The sequence below is a fragment of the Aulonocara sp. 'chitande type north' Nkhata Bay genome, linkage group LG13 (genome assembly GCF_057382095.1).
Source record: "Aulonocara sp. 'chitande type north' Nkhata Bay isolate Kocher_YH1m ecotype deep benthic linkage group LG13, A_spYH_male_GT1.1, whole genome shotgun sequence".
Lineage (NCBI taxonomy): Eukaryota > Metazoa > Chordata > Actinopteri > Cichliformes > Cichlidae > Aulonocara > Aulonocara sp. 'chitande type north' Nkhata Bay.
This window is the reverse complement of record NC_141356.1, coordinates 27,888,406-27,898,623: the sequence shown is the minus strand read 5'-3', so window position 1 is coordinate 27,898,623 and position 10,218 is coordinate 27,888,406. Positions and strand designations below refer to the sequence as shown.

The 10,218-nt window shown below is 38.3% G+C and overlaps 1 protein-coding gene across 1 annotated transcript; it reads right to left on the bottom strand.

Annotated features, from left to right (window-relative positions):
* Positions 1–81: 81 nt before the first annotated feature.
* Positions 82–7,657, bottom strand: LOC147316275 (peroxisomal N(1)-acetyl-spermine/spermidine oxidase-like). The gene is made up of 11 exons (XM_086259650.1): positions 7,395–7,657; positions 7,062–7,272; positions 6,783–6,959; positions 6,540–6,670; positions 6,262–6,449; positions 4,518–4,699; positions 4,141–4,310; positions 3,804–3,889; positions 3,578–3,690; positions 2,047–2,201; positions 82–1,522 (listed from the first exon to the last, which is right to left on the bottom strand). Exons 2-11 carry the CDS (start codon positions 7,213–7,215, stop codon positions 1,391–1,393), a joined length of 1,488 nt encoding a protein of 495 aa, XP_086115776.1. The 5' UTR covers positions 7,216–7,272; positions 7,395–7,657; the 3' UTR covers positions 82–1,390.
* Between the last annotated feature and the right edge of the window lie 2,561 nt (positions 7,658–10,218).

Here is a 10,218-nt window from a genome sequence, read left to right as displayed (position 1 = left end):
AGAGTATTTGGTGACCTCATAAGGTGAACACAGGGGGAGAAAAAAGTAGACATTAATTTACTTGCATAAATAAACACAGTAAATACACTACAATGTGTCCATGTTTGATTTTATTTATTAATTAAAAACACAATCACAAACCTGGATAGAGCCCTTTTGTCCACTTGTGACAAGTAAAGCAAAGTGCATCTCCTGTCATTTACTTAAGTTTTATTATAGGGAATCTAATAAATTATGTTTGCATAAACTGAAACAAAATCATTACATAATTCGAAATATTAGGACGACCGCGGTCCTTTAGAAAATGCAAATATATCATTATTTTGTGTTTAATGTAATGTTTCAATGATTTGGTGTTCTCCCTATTGAGGAAATGAACTATTCTGCATCTGAATCACACATTATATTTGTGGTCTTTTTATTCTATAGAAAGACAAAAAACACACAAGCAACTACATAGCATGTGTCCTGATTGTGGTTTAAAACAGATGATTTGGACTTTGATTTGTGCTTATTAATCATTGCAAAATAGTTGCAATGTCCAGGGAATGCATTTATGTATGGATATTTCCTCTATGGAAAATAAAGCTATTATTTGGTGTACTTTTTATCTAGCTTACTTCATCCATACCTGCAAGTTTTCCCATTTTTAATCAATTCCTTCCTCAGTCACACTCACTAAGGGTTGTATCACTAACCCCACGCCACACTGACCCACTTTTCAATAACTTCCTGCTACTTTGCCTGCCATTTGTATTTGTTCTATTGTACCTGCTTTGCTTAGCAAATTTTATCCAAGCACCTGCCCAACTACTGCTTGCCTGTAGCGATTAAGTCACGTGTGATCTACCTGTCGTTTTTATGGTATGCCATGGTTGACCATGCATAACTGTGTCTTATTTGTTCATAATACACTAAAATTGTTCAGTGCTCTTATTCTTTGATATTTTTTATTAAAATTGTTGGCATTGATTCAGTTTATGCATATTCTTATTTTTAAAATCACAACAAAAACATAATTTTACTTGCATTAATATTACCAACAACTCCACCAGTAAAAGTTCCCTTGGCAACATGTTAGCAATGACTAATGTATAATGTAATGCGTCAACCTTTAAACCTAGATAAGGAGTGGAACTCCAGATTACAACATAACTATGCCACAAGCCCTCTTTTTTCCCATATTCAGCACTGTGGTTTTTAGTGCCAAAAGACAACCACTATGATTACTCAGTGTCACCAGATAAGACACAGATAAGATTTGTCTTTTATCTTATCTGACTAAAGAGCAGTCAGAAAAGATAAAAGACTTATCTGATTGTTTTTTAGTTTAAAAAAAAAAAGCTAAAAGAAAAGTCTTTATCTTTAAATTTCTTATATTACAGGGAATTCATGGGCTAACAGAAGCCCAGTAGTGAGTGATGAGTCTATCCGCTTCTCTCCACCCAGTAATAATTGCTCCATGGACGGTGGAGTAAAAGCAAGGATGGGTCGCCTCTCCAGCAAACAACACCTGCAGGGGCTGAAACACACAAGCAGTAAAAGTGAGAAACATTTTTCAAGGTTATATTATGTCACTTTCTGTCTAACTATAAAGTAACAGAAGTCAGTACTTCCCTGGGCAATATGACTCACTTGATTTACTAATAGTTCATCTGCTGCACACCATGCCAAGATATGTCACGTTTTCTACTAGCAATTCTTATCAAACTGTGTTGTGATTTGGCGCTATATAAATAAAATTGAATTGAATTGAACTGTGTTATCACTGGCAGTTTTTATAGATTGAATAAACAAATGTGAACAAATGATGCATTTTTTCCAACAGGCTGCTAGTAACAAAGCGCTAAAGGATACTTTTTAAAATGGATTTTAACGGACAAAACACTCCTCTGAAAATGGTCAGGTACAAGGACTGGACTGAACATTTTTAAAGACATTCAAAAAAGCCTGGAGAACTCTTACTCAAGACCACTTTAGAAAAATGACATGAAAGTCTGGCTCCTTGGAAGAAAAATATTAGCGGTGGCTCAAGACGTTCTGTACCTGTGACAGAGTTTCCTGTGAAGGCAGAGGTTCCATCATGTTCTTCAGGTCCTTGGCTGTACAGCCTATGGCTGGGTGACAGTAGGAACCGTATGTCCAGGGATCAGTGAACCACCGGGAACACAGGATTCTCTTTGGTGTGATGGTATCGTTTCCTACACACAAATATGAAATAACCAAGGCTCAACAACTTCAGAAAATATATAAAAAAAACAGATATAAATAAATTACTTTTACTACATATTAAAGCCTTCCCTCTATGTATGACAGCTTTTTAGGACTTGAATACTGTATATCAGTAACTATTTGCTAGCTCATTTCAGCAGGCAGTGCCTTATACAGCCTGCCCCTCCAATATGCCCCCTGTGACAGCCAGTGGGGTGGCCTTGTGTTCTTGTTTTCTTGTTGCCTGTTTCTTGCAGGTAGGTAGAGCTGACCCAGTTATAGATGCAGCACACCTGAGCAGGCCAGTCCCAGTGTATAAAGACACCTTGACTGAACCATGGCTGTCTCTCTTTGTCTGTCACTCATTATGTTCATTTTGTTCTTCAGTTATGGCTGTTGTATTATTTAACTTGTGTTTAAGTTTCTTTACCTTATTTCATTAAAAATATCTTACAGCCTTTAAAAGCCTGTGTGTGGTCTCCCACTTGCTTGTCACGTCCTTTGAGCTGGGTTGTGACACCCCATTCTGGTTTATTAAAAAGCAGCAGCTGGATCAATTATGGATCAATTATCTGAGAAGAATATTTCTTGCTACTCAAGCTACTTTTAGATGCTCCCCTTTCCAAAACATGTTACCACATTAGGCAGCTCTGTATATTTGAGTTGACAGATTATTATGGGTGCCCTTCCTGACGTAGTGTCCAGGCGATTTGTGTGTTTTCTTGGGCACAAACCAGGTAGCTTCTACCTTAATGGTGCCCATTCAATACCTATTCAATACTCGGTCTAACATGTACATTTCTGCACTAGAAGGTTTCAGTCGAGGAAAATAGCTGCATAGTTTTCTACAATCAATTGTCATCTGCACAGTGGCCTGTTTTGGGCATGTCAACATCAGAGGATAAACTCTGCAATCTGACCTGGTTTCATAAATCTATACTGAACTATTTTCCCAATACTAATATGTTATATATAAGTAAGAGTGTGATGACTATCAGATTTTTAAAATATAAATACAATTTGTGCCAACATCATATTAGCAGGTTCAACCACAAACTCAGTCTTATTGCTGTAAGACATAAAGATATTTAGGTAATAGTCATACACGTTTGCTGCTCGATTTAATGCCATTATATCTGCATATATACTCTTTATTACCTGAACTTGTTTTATTCCTATAACAATGAGATGTTTTATAGATTTCTAACGAAAAATTGAACTGTTGTGATGCTTGTGCATACAGAGAAGTTTTCTTAGGTATAACAACCTTTAATTTTAATCATTAGTCTCTTTGATATTTATTTTTTATCTTTAATTATGCTATAGAGGAAAGAGCTATAAGGTTTAGATCAGATATAAAACTTACCTGTGAATGTACGGACGAGGTTTGTGATTGACTCTCTCACTTCTTCCTCAGGAAGTGTCTCCATATACTCTGCCTCATGGCCACAAATCCAACCACAGAGAACATGGCTACCCCTGAGAGTTTGTGTTAATCAACAAGAGAAGTCAGAATGCTGGTTTGAATTGCAAAGGAAACTTTATAGGAGGGAAAAATCATTAATGGTCTCTCAGATTAACATGTCACTTACGTTTCAGAAGGTTTATGCACAGTGAATGTCACCAACTTCCTTATCCAGGATTCACTCACATCTGACACTTGGTCTGACACAGTCTCCTGAAAACACAAAAGGGTTTATGTCCTCTCTGATCTCTGGCTCTAAAACACAAGTTCACACAATGTCTCTATTGTTTTACCCTTACTAGGCAACATTTCTGAGATATTTTATTGCATCATATACATAAAAACAAAGAAACAGGTTCATATCTTTAAAATTGTGCAACAAAGTTTAAAAATATCTGTCAACCTGTTATTAAGACAGGTTCGGTACATACTTATGAAACTATTCTGGCTGCTGTATTACAAACCTCGTCTTCCCACACGAGGTAGATGATTTCACAATCAGCATCCCACCACGGCGATTCAAACTCCACAAATATTTTGTCACATGTTCCAAATCCTAGTGTCTCGATCGACTTCAGCTTGTGGGCCGGGAGAGGAGGGTAGAACAGAGAGGAGTGGTGCTTCTTCAGATATCCTGACAAAAAGAAAACGTATTAAAAATTGCATAAACTGCAGCAGAGGGTTAAATCTAACTTGGTCTGTATTCCATTGTTAAAGTGACACTACCAAAACCCCGCCATTAAGATTAAGCTCTGACATTGGTCGTAGCACGGAATTTACAATTAATCAATTTCATGCAGAGATACGAAAAACAGGATGAAGTATATGAAAAGAAGTTTACCTAAAGGCACAGTGACAATAACGTGATCAGCAGAAATCCTCTCGCCATTCTCACACTCAACCGTCACAGGACTTGAGCCACACTCTGTGTTGCTCCAGTGGACACAGCTCACAGGGCAATTGTAGGTCACCAAATCAGAGGGGAGTTCAGACATCAAGTTCTCGATTAGGCGCTCAAATCCTCTGCAAGATAAGATACATTAAGATGACCACAATGCAGCATCTGTAGTACATTTGTATTTTATATTTGATGTGATAATCATAGCTGTTGACAATGACAAAGTGATGATGAGTGTCCATGAAGTGTGCAAAACTTGACTCACCGCTTACTATTGAGGTTCATTAGATTAGAGCAGTGGTTCCCAAACATTTTTTGCTAGGCCCCCCTTTGTTTTACAAGAAAAATGTTCGCGCGCATACGTACGCACGCACGCACACACACACACACACAAAGACATCCTCCAACCACACACACCCTTATTTTGCTCCATTGCGGTTTATTTTACACCTCAAACATTTAGTAAACAATTAAAAATGACAGGTAGTAATAAAATAAACTACTAACTCTTTTACACTGCGTCCACACCTACACGGGTATTTTTGAAAACGCAGCTGTTTCGTCCACACGTAAACGGCGTTTCCAATCACCGAAAACTGAGATTTTTTAAAACTCTTTTTTTGCCTTTACGTCGCCACGCAACCTCAAAGGTATGTGCCTTTTTTTCACGTCACGCTGTGCGCCACGTTATTGTTTACATGAGCTGATTTACAGAATGGCGGATAGAGACGAAATACTGTTACTGTTAATCTGACTATCTTCAGTTTTTACAGGCTTACATACACACACAGTTACTGTCACTCCATTTACAAGGCAGAGGCGTCACGGTGTAATTATTTTACATGTAGTTGTTTTTTTTTCCTGTGTAATAATATTCAACATTGCTATCAATACATTTTTCAAAAAATGCCTTGTGCAGGTGAAGCCAAAGGGAAGATATGCTTCATCATATTTTCTAGTCTTTGGCTTAGAATGAAGTTGGTTTAGAAACATATTCAGCTATGCTTCATCTCCTGCTTTGTGTTTCTGTAACAGCCCCGTGCTAGCTTAAAGTTGTTTCAGCATGTGCTCCTGGTTTTTTCATAGTCTTTCAAGACTTAGTCGTGGTTAGTGATTCTCTAAATGAATTAAGGTGCAGCGAATGGAAATCAGGCCCATGACCTTTAATATGGCAGAGTGCCAAATATGTCTAAGAGTTAGCTCAAGCACATGTCCATGGATCCTGTCTGGCTACTTTAAATATAATCTGTAGTGAATAAATAACAAATTATAAAGATTAACTGGGTGAAACTGGAGCAGTCAAGAGCATTTTCTATTTATTTAGTGCGTACTTACAGACATCAAGGTGCCTGTATTTCATTGTCTTAGTCTTTATTGTGGATAAATTAGCTTTGTTCTTGTAAAACTAGACAATAAATGAATAAATAATAATTAGCTAATCGCTATAATAAAAACCACAGAAGGTTCTCACACAGGCTGATCAGAGGAGTAAATAAAAGAAACAATCTAAAGGACTAAGGATCTAAATCACTGCCACTTTAATAACTCAGTATTAATCAATGCAGCTTTACTCTTTGACAGCACTTGGTGGTGAAGGCATAAACTTAAATTGCTACAGGTGAGCAAATGACAAGTAAATGAATGGCATTTATGTTAACACCCTTTATGCATACAATGATGCACAAACCTTGGAAGCGTGCAGTCCACGCCACGTAGGCTCTTATACATAGAAAAGCCTGCCAGGTCTATGTCATCCATGCTATGAGTCGCACTTCCACAGCACTCAAACTTCAGCATAGTACTGAAGGCAGAGAGAAGCAGCTGCCTAGTGGTTTCATCCTCATCTTTCCACCTTCCCGCTGCTTGGTTCTGCGCCTGCACAAAATGCCAAATTTCAACAAAACAGATTTTTTTCTTTACAGCTTTTTATATCATCAGCAACAAGCATAATTCAAAACAATGTACCTTTGTTCGCATGAAATGTCCTACACTCTCCCAGGATGTGTTTTTGCGATTTTGAAATTGTGAAGTGTTATCTAAAATCTCACGAAACAGCTCCTCAGCTGGTTCCATGCTTTCTGCACTCAGCCTCTGACCTTTGGGACAGAATTTAAAGTTGTAATAACAATCACAGCTTACCAAGCACGCTATTAATATACACGATGATGCGATGTGCTGAAGTACACTTGTGTTACTATGTCTGGTCACCTGAACTGCTGAACCAGTTGGGGACCAAGGGAGGATCTTCATCCACGTCTACGGCCTGGTTCTTTGGAGTGAGGGCTTCTGGAGGCAGGAGGTCATAGTCACGAGACAGACAAAACAATGGGTTCTCCTCAGATGGGCCATGGATGTAAGCCGCACCAATCTCTGTAATAGTGCTACCTGTCAAAGAAAAACAAGTCTTTGTGTACAGTTAGTTGGTTTCTGATTTTCTGACAGTGTAAAGACGAAACTGACTAAAACAGAAACTACATATAAACTTACCCAGAGTTGCTGTTTTTATTCGTCCCCCGCTTCTTCCAGTCGCCTCAAGTATCCGCACATGACCATATCCAGCTTTGACAAGCCGGTGAGCCGCTGCTATACCCGATACTCCACATCCTATTATAACTATCTTTGGGTCCGCACTCGTCGCCATCCTTGGTTCGCATCGAACTGTAGGACTGTCGCTCTCACAGCTTTATCTCAACTTCACCTCGGGGCGTGTATGAAATAAGATACAGTGTGACTCGAGCATACAGTGGGGTGTGACTTATATATCGGTGTACATTATATAGTAGCGGTAACGCGTTGGCAGTCCGTGGACGGCACGTCTACCTGCAGAGAGGGTCTGTTGTCGATGGAGGCAGTGTCGAAAATAGGCGGCAGGCTACAGGTGAGTGGGCTACTCAGCCAGCCGTGGACAAGACTGAAGTTACGTAATACAAAGAGCTGAAGTGAAACAGAGTGTTAAAGGAAATGAAAAGCGCCCACTACAGCCGCTGTCTGTGCCTCTCTTGCTGTATTCATTATTATTTTTTAGCTCTTCTCTTGCTACTGGTGGAAGTTACCTGTCCTTTCCTTCCCTGTTTCGGCCCACCTCTCAACCAATCACCGTTTGACCAACGCACAACGTCATCCACGTCTAGGAACGTGCAGTTGGAAGACTGCGCTGCAGCATGTTTGCGGTACCTGTCCGTAGGAAAACGCAATACACAAAATGAAACAATTAACGGACCATAAACACATCATCAGGAAGTATCATTTCACTTTGTACTAACTTGTTTATATAAGCAGTGACCACAGACACTTGACATGATTTCTCTGACATCAAACTGGGGAAAGGACCATAAAAGGCAAGAAAAATGAGAAATATAGTTTTGAAATGATTTACAGACACATCTGCCCCAACAGCAATTTGGTGATTTTTTAAAACTTTTAAAGCCCTTTTAAAGCCCTGTTTGTTAAATGCTAATGTTTTTCTAAGAGCATCTCCCAACCAAGCTGCAACTAATGCAAAATGAAACCAGTGCTGAAGTGCCAAAAGTCCCAGTTTCTCCAGTGGCCCCTTGATAGATTTAGCTACCAGTTCCTAATTTGAAAAGTTGGAAGTGCCTTAAAACTCCATTCTTTTAACTGGCCAGCAGGCTGCTGTTGGGATGGACTCTAAGCAAAAATTCACAGGGGACCCCTTCAACCGTTCATCACCATTATTTTTATAAATAATCTCACACCCCTAACAGTACCAACAGTCCTATAAAATCCAGGTGTTTATTACGCCAGAAATGCCAGTGACCACATTTGTTTGTTCCTCTTCTTCTTTTTTTTTTTTTGCACTCCTAGAAAAATAATTCATAATTTTCCTGGCATGATTCTGTCCCCTTTGAGTCGGATCGAACCCCCTTAGAGAGGTTAGGTCTCGCTAACTGTCACTGCCAACTTTGCACATTGTAAGATAAGATAAGGTAAACTTTTATTATTCTCACACGTGGGAAATTTTTTACTGAAGTAACTGATGTACTTTAGAATTTTCAGCCCCCCACTTGAAACTGTGATCTCAGTAAACTTTTTTCAGATTATTTGTATTATACTAAATGGAATAACAGCTCATTTTGTAAATTATGGTTCTGATTAGAGCTCACTAAGCCTGTTTACATTGCCTATCGACTTGCCAGTCAAATTGTGAGCCAGTGAGTGTGTAGTGTGCCACAGTTTCCCAGTTAATTTAATCCATAGACAAGATGAAAGATGGTATCATTGGTCTGGGTCTTGCAGTTTTGTCATTTCTGCACCAGTGTAATTTTTCCACACAGATGGTTCTGTTTAGGTTGTGCCTACAGAAATAGTTTTTGTGCATCAGTATTTCAATGGCCACTAGAGGGTGCTATTACAGTAAAAAAAATGCTTTAACAAATGGCCTGTTTGTGTTATTTACACACACATGAAAACAGCGAATTACAATAAGTCTTTCTAAATGGCATTTTAATTTATGTGCAGTACAGCACAATTAACATTGTATTTAATACTGATTTTCTCCCTTTAATTTTAGGATGATATTAAAATATGATAAAACGTTTTGTTTTTGGGTTCAGAGATGAGATTGTAAGTAAATTTACAACAACAGGAACACCAATTGATAAAACAGTCAAGGTCCACACAGTAGCTCTTTGGTGAATGCAAATCATTACAATTGTTTTTATTTTTGGTGTACTGCTAATCAGTTGCCAGTCTCTCAAACCTATCAGCTAGGGTGCAAAGGCCAGGTTTTCACAGCTTCCTATGAAGCAGTTTTATTTGGATCACGGATGTGGTTCAAGACCTCCTGTTTTGTGAATCAGTCATTGTTTATAGATGCAAACGATATATCTTTAAAAGCTTAACCATCTTCAGACAATAGCTGATGTTTTTGAAATTACTTTTCAGAATTGTTATCCCCCCCAAATGGAACATTTACATGCATGCAACAAGTTCAGTTGCAATGATCAATAAAACTTGCTTTTATTGAACACAATCAGAAACCAGAAATTTTCAGCTATGTAAATCCAATGTCTGCTTATAGTTTCTACTAACTTCCATGCATAGATATTTAGTTTAATATATAGCAATCTAACAGAATATCTTATCCATTTGCAGGAAAGGCAGACTCTGATGCTTATCAGGAATTTTGCACGAGCATATGTTTTTCATACTGAAAATTAAACCAGTATTCAAAGGCTCAAAAGAAATTACTTCAGCAAACATGACTATACTTGGAGTTTTTCCATTTCTGCAGGGTTTTAGAAGTTCATAAGATACAGCTTTCCTTAGCTGGACACAGTTAACCTTTAGCAATATTCCCTTAAGTAGTGGATAAATGTGACCAATCTTCCTCTTGCCCAATTTTTCAAACTAAATTTGCTTTAGTAAGACCATGAGCTCTGTGAATATATGCGAGATTAATGGTTGGGAGTAGGGAGCATTATTGAATTACTGTTATGATCTGATAAAACAATAATAGTGAGTGATTGTAGGTCAGTGTTTAAAGTCAAGGTTGAGCCACAAAATATTACAAAAGTCTTGCCGTTTGTAAATCTGTGGGAAAAAGGAACAGCCATACTCTCTCAGGATACCTCTATTGTGTAATGCTGAAAGGGTCAGGGTTCACACACACACACACACACAC

What these genes read in the sequence shown, in the direction of transcription:
- LOC147316275 (XM_086259650.1), bottom strand. Translation starts at nt 7,215, where the DNA reads ATGGCGACGAGTGCGGACCCAAAGATAGTTATAATAGGATGTGGAGTA. An exon ending in TATTGTCACTGTGCCTTTAG is followed by an intron (nt 4,311 to 4,517) that starts GTAAACTTCTTT and finishes TCTTTTTGTCAG; the next exon opens with GATATCTGAAGAAGCACCAC. An exon ending in CACAGGAAACTCTGTCACAG is followed by an intron (nt 1,523 to 2,046) that starts GTACAGAACGTC and finishes TGTGTGTTTCAG; the next exon opens with CCCCTGCAGGTGTTGTTTGC.